The sequence below is a fragment of the Dermacentor albipictus genome, chromosome 10 (genome assembly GCF_038994185.2).
Source record: "Dermacentor albipictus isolate Rhodes 1998 colony chromosome 10, USDA_Dalb.pri_finalv2, whole genome shotgun sequence".
Lineage (NCBI taxonomy): Eukaryota > Metazoa > Arthropoda > Arachnida > Ixodida > Ixodidae > Dermacentor > Dermacentor albipictus.
This window is the reverse complement of record NC_091830.1, coordinates 52,872,064-52,894,304: the sequence shown is the minus strand read 5'-3', so window position 1 is coordinate 52,894,304 and position 22,241 is coordinate 52,872,064. Positions and strand designations below refer to the sequence as shown.

At 49.0% G+C, this 22,241-nt stretch overlaps 1 protein-coding gene across 1 annotated transcript in view; it reads right to left on the bottom strand.

Moving 5' to 3' along the window:
• Positions 1–22,241, bottom strand: part of LOC135907645 (chymotrypsinogen A-like) — a 42,345-nt gene that overhangs the window by 15,802 nt on the left and 4,302 nt on the right. The window contains exons 3-4 of the mRNA XM_065439340.1: positions 19,567–19,640; positions 12,677–12,783 (exon numbers count right to left, since the gene is read on the bottom strand). Coding sequence (XP_065295412.1) covers positions 12,677–12,783; positions 19,567–19,640 — 181 coding nt within the window. The remainder of the gene's footprint in view (positions 1–12,676; positions 12,784–19,566; positions 19,641–22,241) is intronic.

Genomic DNA, 22,241 nt, shown 5'->3' with positions numbered 1-22,241 from the left:
CAAGCTGACTTCGTAGTGTAGTGTGCAAGCTCGAAGGTTGTGTTTTGGGTGTGTGAGGTGTGCTGGTCAGCCAGACGAATGCATGCTCTAGTAATCACGGAATGATTTATGTTGGACCTTGAAGACTTGCCACAGAAAAAGACAGGAGCGTGTGTGCTTCACTAAAACTGTTACGGAAGTTTCGTAGGCTTTGTTCTGGTCAGCAGCACACACTTCCGGCGGCTCGTAGCAATGCAAGTTCAAAGATCACGCCTATCTACTCGGGCGACCAGATTGGAGGTGCAAAGATAAATGCAACACCCTCCTCCCCCCCCCCCAACATGGCTACACTTCCGGATTCTAAAATGTAACGTCAGGGTCTCTCCTATTTCGTTTCGTTCCTCCGTGCCATATGCCATATCGCAATGCTTCATTATCTGCACTATGCCCGCGTATGCTCTGCCATCAACGCTCATGCACGCAAACGTTCGACATTTTCAATCTCACTTTTTTAATTTCACTTGAATGAATTTACTACCATGGTTAGACTTTGCTTCCTGCAGGAAAGAGCGGGCCGTTTGGTGCTTTATTCTAGGAACCTGCGCTACACATCAACAATAAAATAAATAATTTGAATATTAAACACTTTGAACACAATTCAATTCGTAGCCACTGATCTTTTTAAGTATTTGCTGTGGGTCAGCCAAAAAAAATACGGACGATTACGTTACTTCCTAATGCGAAATTTGAGCGCAGCAAATAAGCTGTTTCACCTTTTCGATAGATTGAGGCAAAGAAATCGAGCAACACATGTATGCGCTATCACAGAATTTTTTTTTATTTTTCACACGTATTCCTTTAACAAAGACTCCACTAACAGTTCTTGACAGTCATGAAGGAAGCTTTGTGGTCGGAGAAATAGACTGATATATGTTCGGCTTAGCCTCTGCTTCGGTGACGCGAACGCCTGGATCATCTCGACGGCGGCGACGGTAAGCTTCTGCTTCGGCGGCACGCACCTCTGGATTCTGACGGCGACGGCGCTGGGCCTCTGCTCTGGCAGCTCGTTCAGCAGCAGCAGCAGCAGCAGCAGCAGCAGACGGAGGACTTCCATCGGTCGTCTCGCTCATGGCTCAGAAAGAACTGGCAGATAATTTCGCAGTGGCGAACGGCAGCGGAAATTTCGGCTCGGGCGGTGCACATATACAGATCCGCCGCCACCGATCTGGCTCTCTGATTGCCACCGCACAGGGCGAACGACAGCGGCAATTTCGGCTCGGGCGGTGCACATATACAGATCCGCCGCCACCGATCTGGCTCTCTGATTGCCACCGCACAGGGGTTGCATTGGAGGAGGAGCGAAGAAAGGAATTAAGTTCGAGCCGGCGCTTTGGCAACCGGAGACTCGCAGGAAGAGGTGGGAGGGGGGCGGCGTGTACACCCAGCGGCAAACGATGGGGGCAGAAGCGCGCGCAGCAAGCGCACAACACGATAAAGGGAGGACGGAAGAGATAGCAGCGACTGACTGATGCCGCTGACGCCGATAGTGAGTCAACCCCAGCTGCGGAGTTGGTTTCAGGGACAACGCCGCCGCTGCCGACACAAACAATATGATACCCTCGCTTCCGCACCGCTAAGAACCAGGGCTAGCCGTGGGAAGGTGGTCACGTATTCGTCGACGTGCCGGGGCCTACGTGAAATAACCGGCGCGTCGGCAACTGAAGAGCACCCTATCCGCCACACAAGAACAGGGGGGGGGGACCCTTTCCTCCTCTTTCTGCATGGCGGCGACGGTGTTCTATGCAGTCACGTTATCTTGACTCTCTAGCGGCGTCAGCGGCATCCAGCGGTATCAGTCGGTCGCTGCTAGCGCTGGGGGGATGAAAGGGGGGCGGAGCTGCTTACGAGGCCGACGACAACGCCGACGACGACGCGAAACCCAGGAACGGACGCCAAAGAGCTGCGCTCTAAAAACTGGGGTCATGCTTTATATTTTGGTCATCTTTGGGCTTCAGTGGCCATGACGCTGCGCTGATGATCCCAATGTTGCAGATTTGATCCCGGCCGCGGCGGCAGCATTACGGTGGAGTCGGAATGGCGAAAAAATGACCAACCCTTCCACTACCGGAAAATGGCGGTAAGCTAAGCTTGTCCTGCGTGCACATGGCTTTCGTCACAGTGAAGTAACAGTGAAGTAATGAGGTAAAGGTGCCGGATTCTTTCGGCCTCCAGCTCCCTCAGCTCGGCATCTTCTCGTTGCTGTCGGATTGCCTGGGCTCGCGCGGTCCTATCAGCGCGCCGACGGCGAGCCCTTTCACGGGCCAGTTCTCGCCGCCACTCGTCGAACGTTGCCCGTTCCTCGGGAGGACGCACAACGTGTAGCCATCCCATCCGCTTTCCGAGACTGAACTGAACGCAAACGTAGCCGGTGGGGGTCCCAGTGCGCGCAAGCCCCTTTCATGCCCTTTCCCTACCAGGCGGAAGAGAAAAGGCTCTGACTGGTTGCGCACGTGGCGTGAGCGCGCGCCTATGCAGCTGAAATCCTTACTGATGACACGCTCCGGCGCCAGCTTAGCTAATAACTCATGAAACCAACCTTTCCTGCAGCTGATTTGCTCTGAAAGCAACTGGGTTTTTGCGTGGCCACAACAATACCACTTGTGAGCCAATGCAAGCTTGGCTTGAAAAAAATTGGAGGACGCTTAAGCTTCGCCTTCAAGAGTGGGACGCGACAGTGTTCCCGTCGACCCGCCAAGGGGTATAAGACAATGCGCTACGGCACAGCAATCACTTACGATGCGCCCCGCATCGGACTTAGCGCCCACCTATCACGCGGTGAACGTCGAGCAACGCAGCGTTCGGCGCGACAACGAAACGTGCGCCTGAGCGAACGAAACGAACCAAAGAACTCGGTGTCTCGGAGGGAAAACGATCTGCGCCAGCCAAACGTCGTGATCGGCACGCGCAGAGAGATAGATAGTAATCTAAACCGGAAGCACGGCGAAGCGTCGTCAGGGGAGAGGGAGTCCCGCGACGCGCCTGGCAGCGGTCCCAATGCGCGCGCGGCGCGCCTCCTGTCGGGGCAGCGCCGTACATTGAGAGGAGGGGGTCTTCTGTGTTTGCCGCAAGATGGCTCTGCATGTGCGGAAAGCGCAAAAGAAATGCAGCGGAAACGCACTTCGCAACTCGTGTAATTGTGACTTCTGTACGTTACATGTTCATAATTACCGATATACACCGCAGTATAACTTTCCACGGCTGGTTTCGAAGGCAACACCGCATTCACTAGAGGCGCGTTTGCACCGCTTGGAAGCATCGAACTCGTGGCTGAGTGGTAGCGTCTCTGTCTCACACTCCGGAGACCTGGGTTCGATTCCCACCGGGCCAATCTTGGAAGTTGCTTTTTATTTATGAAAAGCCTGCCGTGATTTATCGCTCACGGTCAACGCCGCCGACGCCGACACCCGACGCCGACGACACCGGCTTTTCTGCGACACGAGCTCCTTAACGCTATCGCGTTAAAACGCTCGTGAGCCATGCATTGAGGAGGAGGAGATTTTTACTAATGAGAAAAGAGGAGAGGCTGGTCTGCAGCGCATCTGTCTAGCCTGCGCTACTCCTCACTGGTTCAAGGGGAAGTGGGATACTGCGCATTGATGTTGTTCACAGTATTGATGCGAGGTATCCCGTGCAAAACATGGCGTGCCGTGCATTGGGCGCCCGTTCCTTTGGAAACGTTGTCGTTGCAAAGGGAACGGGCTCTCACGCAACCGAGCTGGAGAAGGGCGTGTTCATTGCCAAACGAGGACTACCATAATTTATCCAATATAGACTCTTTTAGACACTTTTAACTCTCGGGAATGTTCCCGAAAATAAGCTGTTTTACTATTCTCTAAGACATAATGTCGACCTCTATTCGTGAACGAAACTACCAAATTACAGAGCTAACTGTGGCCTATGCTTGCCGAAATTCGGGATCTCTGCGAGCACGCGAAGCACCCAGTCGCCGTCATCTGTATTATCATCTTACCGCCATCGTTACGCTCTCATTTTATCATCGTCATAGACGTCATCTGATATTCGTCATGTTGTCGTCGTTCCACCGTCTTCATAGTTTCGTCGACATCATTCATACTCCGTCATTCTAAAGTTATCATACTGTCATCATTCAATCGTGATTTATGCCACCGTTCCAATGCCATCGTGTCGATACGTTGTCGCCAGGCAGTCACCGTCGTGCGTCCGTTGCCTCACGTCGTCATAATACCGTCCGAATTGCGCCATCGTCGTTTTCAGCTTGGTGATCCAGTTGCCCTCATACCGTCACGGACAACCTTAGCGATCGAGTTACCATACAAAAGTGGGTAGATAGCGAAGAATGTGTGCGTCGCGTGTAGAATGACCACTACAGATATTGGAAAATCGTAGTTTCATCAGTGAGATGTGTGGCTACATTGCTTGAATGTTAATGGCATCAAAATCGACAGCCATCGTGAGATGGCTTCTGGTGCAATGTTTAACGCATTACCATTCTTAGCGTACTTCCCGCACTTTGCAGGGGCTAATTAAATATGTATGTTTGTATCTAACTGTTTTCGTACCTACCTGGTTCACTGAATAGTCAGTGGTCGAGTACGTAGAGTATTGGGATGATGCGCTTAGGTAGCAGGGTTTCAGACCAACCATCATACCAGCTTGGGTCGCTGTGTGTGGCATTGTGCACATGCGTGCCGCCCTTTAACGAACACCTTTGGCGCCGGCTTGAGTGAATTGCTGAGTGAAAGTTAGGTGGGCGGATGAGGTTAAGAAGTTTGAGGGACAACATGGCCACAATTAGTACATGACCGGGGTAGTTGGAGAAGTATGGAAGAGGCCTTTGCCCTGTATTGGGCGTAACCAGGCTGATCATAATGATGATTTAATTGGTATGTGCCACTCGGAATATGCCGCTATAGAACGATGAAAAAGAACCCTTGAAGTTTTCCGATGCTGAGTGTAATCGAACGAAAGTACAGCGTATTCTCAAGGACAGCAAGCCGACGAATTAGCAGGCTGGTGCAGCAATTGCACTGTGTATTTGCCGCGTTTCAAAGAACGCTTTCCACGCCAACGCTTTGGTGAGCTGCGCCATGAATGCACTGGGTATGCGCCACTTTTCAATGAACACCTCGCCAACTTGGGCCACTCAGCATGCGCCACTGAGCATGCGCCACTGAGTGTGCGTCAAGCAAGGGAACAATTCTCGGCGTTCGCAGGCACCGGTACGGCGCGTTCCTTGTCTCGGAGGCCATGAGCGGATTTCTCGGCAGTGCCCCTAGATGGCGCAGCTGGCCCAGAAAGAAGGGCGAGAGAGGTGCCTGATCTCCGCTCCCACCTCCCCCTTCGCCTCGCCATCAATAAAGTTTATTTCCTCCAGAGAGCCACCTGGTTGCCCCGCATGACGCGCTTCTCAGGGCTCGCACCCACCGGTGCGTCACGGATTTTTGAGGCCATGCGCAGGCTTCGCGGCAGATGCACTTGGTGGCGCTGAGTGTTCTCAGGGAAGTGCGAAAGAGTCCCGCTGCAGTGCACACATTTCACGCATAACTCATCCCGGCAGTGGCAAATCGTTGAGTCGCTATGTTTTTCAACGCATTACCATCGACTGTCACCATGAGATAAGTACCGGCGCCTTTTTTTATATACTTCATTAGCGCGTTCCGCGCGATATTTGTTCACTGACTGCCGTCGAGCTAACTCAAGCAAGCTAGAAAGTGGAGGCGTCCTGCACAGAACCCCAGTTTTTCTTCTGGCTGTCTAGCTAGCCCATCAAAAACGTCGGCCGTTCGTGAAGAAAGAACTCACAGAATGGTTACGAGTGCGCAAAGCTAATGATGAGGTGTTAGCTATACTCGGCCATGACGTTTTCGCTGCCGATATTGCTTGGGCACTTGAAGAGCCGGTTTCCATCGTGATATGTCAGTGTGACGAGTTTTTTTATAACGTTCTCGTTGAAACTGCTATGGTCCTCCGAGATGCTCGAGTGCCAGCAGGATTTCTAAGCGTACAGCGATTTATCGGAACGTGGTATGACCACAATCGCATGATGACAATGGGATGGCGATTCTGGAGTGGTGATGATGGTTTAAAGAAGACAGCGTGAAGAACGGCAGCATGATGACAACGTGGTGGACGACTGAGTTTAGGACAACCATGGCGGGACAGCGACATTTTGGTGGAGTGACGATCATGGAGTGACGACGACAGTATGACGAGGATCGGATGAAGATGATAGAAAGACGACAATAGAAAGACCACGGCTGCATCGTGACGACGGTATTACAAGGATCCCCAAAGTAGGGCAGTCTAAAACGCGGCGCGTTCGCATGGGCATGTGCCGCTCTTCAGTGAACCTCTTGACGCCAACTTATGTGCAACTGGGTGTGGGCCGCTTTTCAGTTAACCTTTTGATGTCAACCTAGGTCACTGTGTTTGTGGCAGAGCGTACGCACGGTTCTCATGTAGGCAGCACAATTAGAAGGCCCTGCGTGGCCAAAGGAAACCGCGTAGTAGTTCACCTGCAGTACACGTCCCATATATGGCCAGTTTCGGTTAATTGTATAGTTGACGTAGTCATCGTAGGTACGTTCCGCCGATTTTCTTTTTGTTGTAGGGGAAGGGGGGCAGTACGTCGCGTCACAGCTTGTTTGCGCTATGTGCTATTTAGCTGCCTTGCTGTGCACCCGGCAGAAAGATGCAGATACGCGGTGTACTGTGCATTGGGATCACGTTAGAGAAACCCGGATGGTGTAAGTTAATCTAGAATGCCCCACTAAGGGATACATCATACTAGTATCGTGGTTTTAGCAAGTGAAACCCGAGAATTTGTTTATTTACTTTACTTTGCCTGTTTTTCTGTCTCGCTCCACCTATGTCTGCCTATCCGTCCATCCCTACCTCTATGCCTTCCTGTCCTTCTATGTTACTGTCTTCCACTAGATAATGGTGGTAGACACGGGACACTGAACCAAAAAAGGACGTAAAGACATAAGCGAGATGACTGCCAAAGATCAAGCAAAGAAAACCGGAGCGCAGCGTAACACAACAATTGAAGCTTTTCAGTAAATAGGAGGCTCAGAGCGGCGTCCAGGCAGCTTTACTGAGCTGAAGCACCTCAATAGTTCAGCAAAGCGCAGAAAAAAGACGTCCTTCAAATATATTGTTATGTGTAGAAAGACGCAGACGAAAGAGGCTATTTGCAGGCTATCTACACTGGACTGGAGCCAGAGCGCCAGGCCGACATTCACTCGCGCCAAGGGCACAGCCCACTTCGTCGTCGTTCTCGCAGCGGCTCATCTCTCGGATATCTACCGATGATATCGTAATACTAACCCCCGGCGGCAAAAGCGCCGTCACGGTGCTTTTCAATATCCGAGGCACGTGGAGAGTTGTAGGGCTTGAGTCGGGTAACGTGGACAATGTCACTGGTTGTCACACCGGAGGACGAAGTGGGCGTGGCTAGAACAATTTCACAGGTGACATCGGTCACTTGGCGGAACACGCGATATGGGCCGGTATAACAGGAATACATTTTCTCACAAAGGCCAACTTTACGCGATGGTGACGAAAGCAACATGAGGGTGCCGGGCGCAAAATGGACATCACGGTGACGGAGGTCGTAGCGTCGCTTCTGTTTGGCTTGAGAGACTTGTAGACGAACGCGCGCAAGTTGACGAGCATGGTCAGCATGGGCGATAGCGTCACGGGCATAATCGCTAGTTGAAGCTGTGGTGCGCGGAAGCACGGTGTCTAGTAGCTGGGTCGGTTCGCTGTCATACAAGAGGTAAAACGGGAAAAAGCCGGCAGTTTCGAGACGGAAAGAGTTGTATGCAAAGGTAATGTAGGGAAGAGCCCGGTCCCAGTCACGGTGGTCGTCTGAAACGTATTTGGATAGCATGTCTGTAAGGGTGCGGTTCAAACGCTCAGTGAGGCCGTTCGTTTGAGCGTGGTAAGAGGTAGTAAATTTATGCTGAATGGAGCAGGCCCGTATGATGTCGTCAATGACTTTCGCCAAAAACGTACGGCCTGAGGTCTGTTAGGAATTGACGCGGAGCACCAGGTATCAAAATGATATCATGTAGAAGGAAGTCCGCAATGTCAGTTGCGCAACTGGTAGGAAGAGCGCGGGTTACGGCGTAGCGGGTCGCGTAGTCAGCCACGACTGCAACCCACTTGTTTCCTGATGTAGATTCCGGAAATGGGCTGAGAAGGTCTAAGCCAACACTATGGAAGGGCTCGGCAGGGATGTCGAGCGGCTGCAGGAAACCAGCGGGGGGCTGGGAAGGCTTCTTGCATCGTTGGCAAAATTCACAAGCGGTGACGTAACGTCGTACGGAACGGGCAAGGCCCGGCCAGAAACACGGCGACATACACGGTCATAGGTTCGATATACGCCGAGGTGTCCTGCCGTTGGTGCGTCGTGAAGCTCTTCTAGAACGGTTGAGCGGAGGTGTTTAGGTATGACATGTAGGAACTCAGAGCTGTCTGGATGAAGGTTACGACGGTACAGTATGCCGTCGCGGAGGATGAAGACGCGTAGAGTGGCCTCGGCCGGAGAGTGTTCAAAACGGTCGATGGGTCCTTTGATGTCGGCGTTACGACGTTGTTCATCGGCGAAATGAAGCAGCTGCGACGCAGAGAATACACAAGCAGCCCTGGTAATATTGGAGGGGTCAGGATCGTCAACAGGGTAACGTTACAGGCTGTCAGCGTCTTGGTGCAGGCGGCCAGACTTGGAGACCAGAGAATACGAAAATTCTTGTAGTCTCAAAGCCCATCGACCAAGCCGGCCTGTAGGATCTTTTAGGGATGAGAGCCAGCAGAAAGCATGATGGCCAGTGACTACGGAAAAAGGGAGACCGTAGAGGTAAGGACGGAACCTCGCAACCACCCGAACTACAGCAAGGCATCCTCGTTGCGTAATGGAATAGTTGCGCTCCGATGGTGTGAGGAGGCGGCTTGCATAAGCAATAACGCGATCCTGGCCACGCTGACGCTTGGCTAAGACCGCACCTACGCCATGACCACTGGCATCTGTATGCCATTCTGTAGGGGCATCAGGGTCGATGTGGGCGAGAATGGGTGGTGAGGTTAGAAGAGTGACGAGACGAGAGAAGGCGGCGGCTTCTGCAGTACCCCACGAGAATTGTACGCCTTTCTTCAAAATATTAGTGAGGGGTCTAGCAATTGCCGCAAAATCTTGAACAAAACGACGAAAGTACGAGCATAGCCCGACAAAACTTCGAACGTCTGCGACTGTCTTCGGAACCGGGAAGTCTCGGACAGCGCGAGTTTTTGCGGGATCAGGCTGCACTCCGGAAGCATCAACGAGGTGGCCCAGAACAGTAATTTGGCGGTGGCCGAAACGACATTTCGACGAGTTAAGTTGCAGCTTCGCCTTTCGGAATACATCAAGTATAGCTGTTGGACGCTCAAGGTGAGTGTCGAACGTGGACGAGAAGACGATGACGTCGTCGAGGTAGCAGAGACAAGTGGACCACTTGAAACCACGGAGCAAGGAGTCCATCATACGCTCAAAGGTGGCAGGGTGCTGCATAATCCAAACGGCATTGCTTTAAATTGGTATAGGCCATCAGGTGTGATGAACGCGGTTTTTTCTCTGTCCATATCGTCAACAGCAATCTGCCAGTATGCAGAACCAAGATCGATAGAAGAGAAATAGCTGGAACCGTGGAGGCAGTCAAGGGTATCGTCTAAACGGGGGAGCGGGTAGACGTCCTTCCTAGTAATGTTGTTCAGATGGCGGAAGTCCGCACAGAAGCGCCACGTGCCATCCTTCTTCTTGACCAACAATACAGGTGACGCCCAGGAACTCGAAGAAGGCTCAATGATGTTTTTGTCTAGCATTTTGTTGACTTCGCTTTGAATTACTCGGCGTTACGACGCAGAAACTCGACACGGTCGTCGGTGAATAGGAGTAGCATCGCCAGTAAGAATCCGATGATTGACCGCGAACGTCTGGCCTAAAGGGCGATCATCGAAGTCGGAAATATCTGTAGGACGATAATACTTGGTAAAGGTTTTCAGCCTGCGCAGAAGACAGGTCCATCGCAACCATTTTGTGTATCTTGCGATCGGCGGCCGAGGCTGGCGCGATGGGCCTGCTAAGCTCGCAAGAAGCATCGGTTGATAACGCTGCCACGTGATGGTCGCCGAGACAATCAACGTTGGCAAGGCAAATACCTTGCGGTAGATTTTGGTTTGCCAATCCAAAGTTTAAGATACGTATACGAGTGCGGTTCGCGCTAATAGTAAGTATACTATGAGGCACGGTAACGTCATACTGTAGCGGAATGTCAGGCAGAGGAGTGACGAGGTACTCGCCATCAGGGACTGGTGGGGAAGACAAGAGTTCAATATAGGCTATTGATTTTGGTGGCGGCAGGCGAATAAAGCCGGTAGGGCTTAGGCGGCAGTGGGGTGCGTCAGAAGGTTCTGCGAGCATCGGCAACTCAAGGCGAAGGGTACTGGCGCAGCAGTCAATAAGAGCAGAATGCGCGGAGAGAAAATCGAGGTCGAGAATGAAGTCGTGGGGGCAATGAGCAATCACGGTGAAAAGGACAGGAGTGTGGCGGCCGGCGATGCTGACACGTGCCGTACAAATGCCGACGATGGGCACAGTACCGCCATCCGCAACGCGGACGACGCGTGCCGACGCTGGTGTGAGGAGCTTGTTCAGTCATCGTCGGAAGTCAGCACTCATAATAGAAAGATGTGCCCCTGTAACGATAAGTGCCGTGACACGATAGCCATCAACGTCAACGCCAAGAATGTTTTGATTCGTGTTTAACGTGAGCAGAGGATTTGAGGGCAGTGTCGACAACGCAGCTTCACCTCCAGAAGCTGCAGTGCCTAGTTTTCCGGCTGGGCCCGGGAGGTGATACGGCGAAGTGAAGCGGCGGGGTTGGGGTGAACGAGACTGACGGCGTCGAGGTGAGGGCGAGCGGCTGTAGTGGAGGTTCGGAGCAGGGGCATCAGCGGCAGTGAATTCATGGCGGGTGGCATAGGGAACAGACGGTCCAATGGTGCGGGAACAAGTGGCGGCGTATGCCCGAGGAGGCGGTGGGCATCGGTTGAGGCAGTGACGAGCGACGTGGCCGATGCGACAGCTGTGGAAGCAGATTGGTCTGTCATAAGGGGTACGCCATTCGGACGGGTTGCGGCGAGACGTGGTAGAAAAGGACTGTCGGGGACGAGGAGTGCCGGTAGAGATCTGGGGATCGCTGGGTGTAGATGTTGAACACACGGAGTTCAGACCCATGTTCTCAAATTCCTGCCTGACTACGGCCTGAATCATGGCAATCGTGGTTGCTGGCGGATCGGGAGGCGTCGTGGAGAAAGCTGGCGCACAGGCGGCCTCGAGCTCGCGGCGAACCATACGGGTGACGTCGTAACAGGTGATGGTCTGACGCGGTTGACCCTGACACGTCGACGTAGCAGCGGTGTTGGGTAGCCGCGTGATGTGGTGTGTGATACGGCGGCTCTTGGCTTGTTCAAGGCGACGGCATTCTTTATAGATGCCGTCGATTGTCGAGACGTTGCCGAAAACAAGCAAATTGATAGCGTCGTTGGCGATGCCATCTAGAACATGGGACACTTTATCTGATTCAGACATAGCATCGCCAGCTTTGCGACATAGAGCCAAGACGTCGAAGATGTATGAAACGTACGGCTCTGTCGATGTCTGAACATGAGACGCAAGAGCCTTTCTCGCGGAAACCTTGCGGCCAATGGGGTCGCCGAACAGTTCCCGTAGCTTTACTTTGAAACTGTCCCAACTGCTTATCTCGTCGTCATGCGTCTGGTACGACACGCGTGAGGTGCGTGAGGTGCGACACGCGTAAGATAAAAGATGACATTGGCGAGCATTATTGTTGGGTCCCACCTGTTATTAGCCATGGCATGTTCATATAGCTTGATCCATTCGTCAACGTCCTGTCCCTCCAGGCCAGAGAACACACCAGGGTCGCGATGTTGGGCAACCGTGACGATTGGATTAGTCGGACCAGCTGAATCCGTTGCAGAGGCAGGCTCGTGACAGGGAGGCATGGTGACAAGCTCGATGTACCGACCACTCCGGAGTTCCATGGCGAGAACGGGGATCACCGACCTCCACCAGAATGTTGCGTACAGAAAGGCACAGACGAAAGAGGCTATTTACAGGCTATTTACACTGGACTGAAGCCAGATCGCCAGGCCTACATTCACTCGCGCCTAGGGCACAGACCCACTTCGTCGTCGTTCTCGCGGCGGCTCGTCTCTCGGGTAATATACCGGGTAATAACTGATAATATCGTAATAATATATTCGACAAGTTATTTTTTGAGCGAATCCTTCATACGCTTTTAGCTTTCACTGCACTGAACCCTCATATTTTTTTACAAAGCGATTGCCTCTTCCATTCGTACAGTTCATGCGTGTCATTGCACTGCCAAAAGAAATTATATAGCTGTCCATCCCCAACGTAACGTATCATTCATTGGACCGGTCTTTTGAAAACTGGTTACTCCTAATTGAGAGGTAGGTATAAATTGGCCACAGCTATTCTGTCAGACCAGTGTTTTATATACCTGCAGGCCTCTGCCCAGAAAAAAAACAAGCAGTACCTCTGAAGCGTAAAGGTTTTGAAATTACTCACTTTTTCATCAAACAATGCGCTGCCGTCAGAATCACGTTCCTTGTGATTATGCTTCCACCACACAAAGAAAGCTTCTTCTTCGATACTATATTGGTGAGAACTCCAACCTGACGAAGGAGAAAGACCAGACGTTTTTTTTTTTTTTACCGTAAAAGCATAAGAACGCAATTATTGATCGGTTGATATAGTTATAGGCCATTTGTTCCATCACAGTTTAGCTATTGTCTGGAGGTGAGCATAGCGCTGACCATCAAACGTTTGTGAAAAAATGTCCACAACAATTGATGTGCTGAATGCCAAGAGGTTACGTGTAACCTGTAACATCTGTGGGACGCTGAGCAAACAAACGGTGTGGAGCTTTCAAAAGTAACCTGTGGTATAAATTGCGCACACGCACTGGCGTCATCATTCTTAGGCTGTTTAATTCCCCGCGGTGGGATGAAGGCGTTTCGAAGCGACGATCATGTTAGCTCTGTTTTCGCTCGGAGAAATCCACCTGGTTGCAGCAAACTTGGTCAACCCATCGCACACTTAATTTTATCGTTACCTGATTATTCGTTACCTGATTTTACCTGAATGATTTATTCCGTAAAGTTGTATTTTGATCATCTTTACGTTACGACACCTCACGGGATCTTATAGTTGTATTTTGTCATGTTTTGTCGTTGCTGTGTTTTTAAATATACTTGTCATCATACTTAGCAGGTCTGAACTCAGCCTCCCACTAGGAGGCTTCCTTCTATATATACATCTCTCGTAACTCCTACCTCACTACGGACATGAATAAAGTGAATTAATTTTGATACTGGATTTATCCTCTTCTGCCCTCTACTGAGTCTCACCCTTTCACTGACCACCGACTCTGTTGTTCTAGTAAGCAACTGATCGTCGCCTCTATCCATAACACATTCCGCCCAGTTCACACACTGTTACGCTAACTCCCAAGATTTCAGCTACAACATTTTAGCGCCTTTGTAAGTCATGTTCTCTTTCGTATATTGAATGTTAGAACTACAAGATTTCAGGTCATTGCCTGCTCCACCACCATTTCTTCCTATGTTCCGTGTGCTCTTATCTTCTTTTGAGACACCCACTGTTCTGTGCTGGCGGAATGCGCTAGGTATGCGCTTTCTTGGTTTTCCACAAGAAAAGTAGAAAGGAACCCATAAAGAAAGGGGTCAGACAAGGAGACGCAATTTCTCCAATGCAATTCGCTGCGTGCTTGGAAGAAGTATTCAATCTAGTTCCCCGCAGAGCCGTGCACGTCAGCATGCGTTTGTTGTGTTCCGACACCACGTACCCGAGCACATGAGGGTTGGACCCCCCCCCCCCCCCCCCCGCGTTTCACCGTGTGCAGCTTAGCCATCTCCGGCGAAAAGGCGATCCTGTAGGCTGAGCTGATGCTGAGCGTCTGGACCTTTCAACACACCCCGTCGGCCTCGGCTTCGCATAGACTGTACCTCCGGAGTGACCTATCCTGGTGAAATCGGTGGTTGCATTTTCCTATCCTCACCTCCAATCTGCGTCTTTCTCTTACACTTTCAATGTTTCCTGTCTCATACCCTTTTCTATTTATTTCCGATCTTCTGGGCACTGAGTGTTAACCTTTTGTGCGATAGCCAACTTTATTTGTACATATTGGGTATTAGTGGCTGTGTACAGCTGGCGATGGCTGGCTTTGTCTATGCACAAATCTTGTCACGTCCCTTTGTTGGGTTCCGTAGTGGGCGGCTGGCATCACTGCCGAAATGAGTGAATAATTTATGGCTCCATCATTCCGCCGACTCAATGATCACCCGCTTACAAAAAGAGGGTGCACCGAAGAGAACTTTAAATTTTTTGTCAAACGCAAGGAACGTTTCCCACGTTTTCACGTCATCTATAGTCTTAATGCTGGAACGACCGTTAGCGTAATTTCATCTTTCTGCGTATCCAAACATCTGACCTACACACTCCGCCAAGGTTACAAAGTGACCAAAATGGCCAGCGGCGACCTCTTCCTTGAGCGCTGGCCTCCTCCTTCAGCGCTCTGTCCTGTGCTATTTACTCGCTCAAGCTGTGTTGCGGTGTTGCTGTTTTTATTTGAACTACTTAACTGAGAAGGCTTAGGAGTGAGGAACAACGCCGAATAGCTCAGCACCATTTGGTTCGCAGATGACATGTCCTGTTCTGCAACAATGAGGAAAATTACAACAAGTGATTGAGATCCTTAACGGAGAAAGTGTAAGAGTGTGGTTAAAAATTATATAGCAGAAGACGAAGATAATGTCCAATAGCCAGGCAAAGGAACAAGAGTTCAGCATGGCTAACGAGCCTCTAGAGTCCGTGAAGACGTAAGTTTGCTATGTCAAATACTCACAGCAGACCATGATCGGGAGAAGAAAACTTACAGAAGAATAAAAATGGGTTTGAGTGCATACGGCCGGCATTCCCAGATCCCAACTGGGAGCTTACTACTATCATTGAAAAGAAAGGTGTACAGTCAATGCATTCTACTGGTGCTAACATATGGTGCAGAAACTTGGAGGGTGAGAAAGAAGCTCGAGAACAAGTTGAGGACTGTACAAAGAGGGATGGAAGGAAAAACACTCACCTTAAATCAAAGAGACAGGAAGACAGCGGTGTAGATCAGAGAGCAAATCGGCATATCCGGTATACTAATTGACATTAAAACAAAAGGTGGAGCTGGGCAGGGCATGCAATGTGTAGGCTGGATAACCAGTGCACCATTAGAGTTACAGAGTGGATGCCAAGAGAAGGGAAGTGCTATACAGGACGGTAAAAGAATTGGTTGGATAATGAGCCCATAAGATATGCAGACACAAGCTAGAACCTGTTTATGCAGGACAGGGTAACTGGAGATCACAGGGAGAGGCCTTCCTCCTGCAGTGGACACAAAACAGGATGATGATGATGATGATGATGATGATGATGATGATCTTTATAATCCATGATACTGGTAAGCTGCAGTTCATGACCTGGAAGCATAGGATGATGGACTCACCCCCAGTTCAGCCCACCCATTCTCGCGCAGACGCAGGGAAACCTGTGAATTTGAGTGGGTCTCGCAAAGTGCCCGTGGGTGAAGTGTTTCAAGTGAATGGGCTTGAGTCTCATTCGGGGTTGTTGAAATTCGTGCGGCATTTTTAAATATTATTCACAAAGAGACGTATGAAGAAGCTTGACACCTAGCCGAAGGAAAAATGTCCGAAATTTCTGTGTTCGAACGACCGCAATAACTCGCTCTGCGGGCTTGGGAGGTTCAAGCCCGCAGATAACCTTTTTCTTCTTTTTCTGTGGTATTAAATAGCGAGGGCTCAAAATGCACGCTCATTTGGTACGGTTCATTGCCTGCACCACTTTCTCCAGCCGGTGTTCCTCACTAGAGCGCACAAATACGGAATTGCCCATTCCTCCTGAAGGCCGGAGTATGAGAACCATCTTCTGAGTGTCATTCCGCGAAACGTAGGTATAAAACAACCAAAGCCCTGTCTCCAGGCGTTCGAAGCGATGCTTACACACAAGAATGGGCGTGGCATAATAGCCGTTGACACCGTGAAATCTTTCTAAACTGATACCGTTGACCCAGCTGGTCAAATTAGCGTATATACTCGATTAAAGGCTGCACTCCGAACTCGGTAGCCAGAAATTCTTTTAAAAAATGATGAAATTAAGTGTCCCAAGAGTTCCAGTTCACACACCACTTCGACCTCCAAAAGATTCCAGGGTAATAGGCATGACCAGAAAACTTGCACCGCAATGGCCCACGCCCGTGTTATGGCTGTATCTCGTCAAGATTGTGTAAAGAAATGTGCGACTTTTAAAACAAAATATAAGGTAACGTTTCAAGCGATGTCGTGTTCATCAGATGTTCCCTCAAACCACACATTCCCTAATGTACACGTGCTGAGCTGTATAGCTGCTCGCTGAGTATGAGAATGATAGTCAGTGCACGTATTCGCCCAATGTTGGTCGTTGTAACTTCGAGCGGGTTTCTTGAGTCTAATGCTACTTCATTATCGCGAATTTATTTGCATGCCTAGAGCCTTCCCTTTCATTAAAATAAAGGCTTTATTCATTGCATGCTAGCGATTGCTCTTATCTGTACTTTGGCTGCTATGATTAGCAGGCTCTCAGGACGTTAGAAACAAATGGAACTTAGCGCAATACACGATAACAGATTATGTGATTTACCAAACAGCGTCTATAATTATAGCAACACAAATAAAGAGTGTATTTATTTATTTATTTATTTATTTATTTATTTATTTATTTATTTATTTATTTATTTATTTACTTATTGATTTATTTATTTATTTATTTATTTATTATATAATACAGGAATTAATTGTGAAAAAGCTGCTCCAAATAGACGTCGTGAGGCTACAAAGCAGAACAACTGGAGTACGAGCAGCTACGAAAAAAACATGGGATGTGCTTTGTCGAGAAATTAATGCCAAATTGCAGAAAAAACCCCCGCGTGATCGCAATGATTCCGGAGGAAACCCAAAGCCACATTTTCTAATATAGGCCTGACCATCTTTGTACGAAGCACAATCCACCAATAATGTGGCTCGTTCATACGACAACGCCAAACTTGCACAGAATGTCACTACGTTGTTATAGCGAGCCATGATGCCATAGAGGTCGGCACAGTTCAACCGTTTTGTCTTATGCCGGCAACCGATCATAGGCATTACATATTACGCTTATATATGTTGCTGTTTTCGCTGCTTTTGCTGCACACGAAGTCAGAACATTAAGCTCAAGCCAGAAGCACCGCTTGTTTGATCGTTACGATCACACGTGTATACCGCAATTATCAGATTTTAACGAACCTTCGATTGTAACGTACACCCGCACTTTTCAGGCCGAAAAGTACTTTAAAAATGCAATGTCTTCCACTGAGCACCGTATCCCGACGGCTGTGGTGGACTGGATTATATGACAGTAGTATTTAGCGGCTACAAAGAAATTCGGTACCCGCAGTACCGAAGTACTGCGGGTGCCCTACTACAGAGCCTTCGGATCCGATATTATTAGTCTGCAGTTGCCATACAAGTGTAAGTGCAATTTTTCGCAAGCTAATGATGGTTTCCAGTGAGGTTAACTTTACGCACCCGCAGTACGGAATTCCACAGTTTTGGAGATGCGAAGCCTACATACGGTCAAAGACTAATTCAGTATCATGGTACAAAGATATGGAACGCCTTACCAGTAGAAGTGAAGAGTGCCAGTAACTTTTTATTTTCCATAAAAAGATTATATATCTCAAAAATTTAGTTAAGAATGTTGCTTTGTCTTTGTGGTGATATTTTTTCTGTAATACTATTGTATTGTTGCGCTGATGTATGTTTTCTTTTTTCCCTCTTGTTTCTCATCCTGTACAATTATGTATAATCAATATACATTTGTTCGTCACTGTCCTGATCGCCGCAGCATAAACGCATGTATACCACATGGGCCCACACTAGCCTTGGCTATGGGCCCAACAGTTGTTTGCTTATGTTGATGTACAAATTCATGATGAATAAATAATGTCTAATGTCTAATGTCTATTGCAGCCAGCTCACAGGCTATTGCAAGTTCCGTTTCGTGCTGCATATCTATAGTGCATGTCATCTTTTAGGAGGTTGTGCCAGGTAAACAAGGACGAGTTGTAATAGAGTGAATATTTGTTCGTTAGTTCTTCTTTGCACTAAAATTTTCTAAAAAAGAAATACTTCGATTACTGCTTTGTTGAGCCCGGATTGCTTCTCTCGGCAGCTGGCCACCCCAAATTTTTTCACGACGCTGGATATGTGCGCAACAATCTGCACCAGGGGCAAGAAACTTTGTGTTTGTCATTGGTATTTTCACTTCCTACATTGTCTCGATAAACGCTACTTTGTGGTCGTCACGGGAAAAAAACGTTTCGCGAACTTTATGGACCATCATTTCCTACCCGCGCTGTAGTTTCCCGTTGGATATCCACTCTTGAAATTTCAGAATCTTACATAGCCGTTGTCTTGGAGGAAAGTTTATCTCCCTTTGGATCACGAGACGACATGCAAATTGAATAAAGTATCTACTTTGTCGCTTTCTTCTCTCTGAAAACTGGAATACCAAAACCAAGAAGGAAATAAATCTTCTCGCGTCTCATAATTATCCCAGTATTCCTAACTATCACTATAAAGCGACTTTAATTCCACTGCGGAACGTACGACACACCCAGCTATCTCTAGGTAAGCAGGTGCTGCGTTTCGACGTGAATAACGCCACCTGCTATAACGAGCTCGTGACTGCAAAAAAGAAAAGTGGGTGATCTATAGCGGGTGATTATTTTTCCGTGAGCCAGCGTTTGGGGTTTGTGCTGTTCAAACGGCTGAAGACGCAGACTCAACGCCTACATTAACTGAAGGCTGGTTTTCCCTCTTGAATGTGAATATATAGACAATAATATGCACCGGCAATTATTGTCGCTAACGTTTTCTGGGCGTCCTCTCCTCTTGGCTGTATTTCGACTATTAGCAGTATGTCTCAGAGAGTGGTGGATAAGGTGAAAGGCGTGAATGAACACTCAGTAAAGCTCGCCTAGTCATATGTCTACGGGGTCTCAGGTGTTCATTCAAACCAGATAAAGAATAATGTGAAGCAGTTAGAAAGAGCTTTTGTCGTGCTTGAAAAATCCCAGTAGAACTACATTCCTACATTCACGTATTACGAAGTGTTCTTGAGCTTTTATCATTTGCATTAATGGAAAACGCGACTACCACTATCACTCACAGATTCGTTTTTATTTCATCTTACCTCGACCCATCTTTATGTATGCAAAGCTTTCATGAAAGTGCGTGCTTTGGCCATAAATCGTAAGTATAGCAAGGGGAATCAAGACCACAATTTTCACTCACCATCCATGGAATGTTCTCCTTGGTGACTGGATCGCCGTTGTATATCCTTCCCGTCGACTCCAGTTCACCACACCCTGCAATGCACCGTATATATATGTATTTCAAAAGCCTGGTTACGCCCCTGCAGGGCAAAGGCCCCTCCCACACTTCTCCAATCACCCCGGTCTTGTGCAAATTGTGGTCATGTTGTCCCTGCACACTTCTTAATCTCCTCCGCCCACCTAACTTACTGCCACCCCCTGCTACGCTTCTCATCTCTTGGAATATATATATATGTGTGTGTGTGTGTGTGTGTGAACAATTAGAAAGGGGTTAACTTTTATTAGTCATCTCATAAGAAGCCAACAAACACTGACACCAAGGACAACATAGGGGAATTCGCTTATGTCATAAAAAATGTACGTTTTGCAGGAACTGGACAGATGACGCGATCTCCTGTTCTTACGCACCCTGAAATTTCCTCCTCAGGATTTTAGTCCTATTCAACTGCTCGAAGTGGATAAGATATATGCATGCAGTGTCAAACACTTTCTACTCAATGAAAACTATGTTGTATGCTGCCTCTGCCATAATCACCTTCATCGTCACCATGAGCCATTTTACTTTCGTTGCTAAAAAGGAACGCCTCTCTCATGGTTGCGCAATTACCCCTGCCTTGAATCTAGCGTCAAAGTGATAAGCTGGGGGCGACCACAGGTCATTTTCTCTGACAGAAACGAAAAAACTCTAAATTTCGATCCAACGCTCATGTTGGAATCTATGCGAAGCGAAGTTTCCATGAAGCGGCAAATTCGATGCTATAAACCTGTCCACCTTCTGCAGCGTGTTTAAAGCATATACCAGTTAAGGCCTGGTCGACAAACCAGCAACGCTCAAAGATCCCCTCCCGCCCCCCCCCCCGCCTCCCCCACACCTTCCCCGACGTGATTCACGTGATGCATGCGACAGCTAATTTCACTGCCTCTGGGATCGGCCCACTTTGAACAACGAGATATTGACCGAGCAGACGCACCAGACAATGAGAAATAAGGCATTGTAAAGTTCGCTTCAATAAAGGAAAGGTGGACAGTTCCTCAGAGAACAGAACAACTCACAGGTACACATTTAGGGGTGGTACAGATAGCTATACGTAAGGCGATTTGTTAGAGATGTGCTGTCCTGTGCGTAAGTTAATCAACACGTTCGTAAGCTGTTCAATAATATAGTAAAATCCTCGGTCAGCAAAGTGCGGAAGGGCCCAGAGAAAGAAAGAACAGGCAGTTTTTTTCCCCTGTGTGACCTGTAATAGCATTTTTTGCCAAATATTAAAGCGAAGCCCTTTCCTCGGCCCTTCTCCCCACTTTTCGATTGCTGGCGGCTGCTATTTTGCCGTTTATACAATAACTTGGGCCACATTGCGTCTGACATTGGGGGCGTGTCGGTCACCGTATCGGAATAGTGCAGAACGACGCAACCTGGTGCTACAGAAGTCCTGCGCAAGCGCAAACGAGTCTCAACGCGCGCTTTTGTCGTCAGGTCGTCCCAGTCATCCCTCCGCTACTATTTCTGTCGCCTTCATTCCCACCATTGTCCTTCCGTGGTCGTCGTGCCGATAACGTCACATCGTCACCTTCACGCCGTCGTCCCTCTACAGTTGTCACTGTAGCGTTGTCTGGCCAATGACATCGAGCGGCCGTGCTCACGCCGTCGTTGTCATACGGACGTCATCATTTTTAGCATCGTCATCTTATTGTCGTCTTGCTGTCGTCTGCAAGCCGTCTTCATGATAGCAACGCCGTCATTGCAGATTCGGCATGCCACTGTCGTCAGGCCGTCGCTATCATGGGAAAAATCATTGGTTCCAGAGCCATCATCCCATTGTCGCCATTCCGTCGTGGCCATAACAGCGTCGTTATGCAAGTGGCATCATGTTGTCGCCATCGTACCGTAGTGGTCGTGCCGTCGTCGTCCATTCCCTGTCATCATGCGCAGGATGGTATCATCGTCACTGCACCGTCGCCATTCCACTGTCGTGAGGCTGACACCTTTACACCGTCGGTGTCATTTTATCGTCATACTTATTTGCTCATTAAGCTGTCGTCACCAACGAAAACATCGTGGCATGTTCGCCGTGACGTCACTGTTAGTTCGTAGTCATTGTTATGCCGTCGTTATCGCTCCTCCGTCGTCATTATGCAGCAGTAATTCCAATGTCGCCATGTCATTGTCGTCATGCGCTCGACAACAACAAATCGTCGTCATTGGGTCCTCGTTAAGCACCCGTATTCTCGCAATCGTGGTCGTTCAGTTGTCGCCATGCGCGGGAATCGAGTGATCGAGCGCAACAACCTTATGTTTTGCGAGATGGTTCCCAGTTCAGATGTGTCCAACTAGTTCTTGCGCTGCATATTTTTAGATGTTCGCTAACCAAGAGCACAGTCTTTCCAAACACCAGTGATAGCTTCACTTAAACCGATTCCTCCAGCGTGTGGGATCGGCATTTCGCATGGTGCATTTATAGCTATCAACGGTTCTTTAATATCGTTTTAATACTGTCCAACCCTTAGCGTGATTAACCTGTATTCGTACTAGTCGTTATTTCTTGTATGAATCCTCAGGGAATGAAATATTTTCTTTTTGCATACTTCCCCAACTTTATAGGAGTGCGCCCCCAAGCAAGTACGCTGGACGAAAGA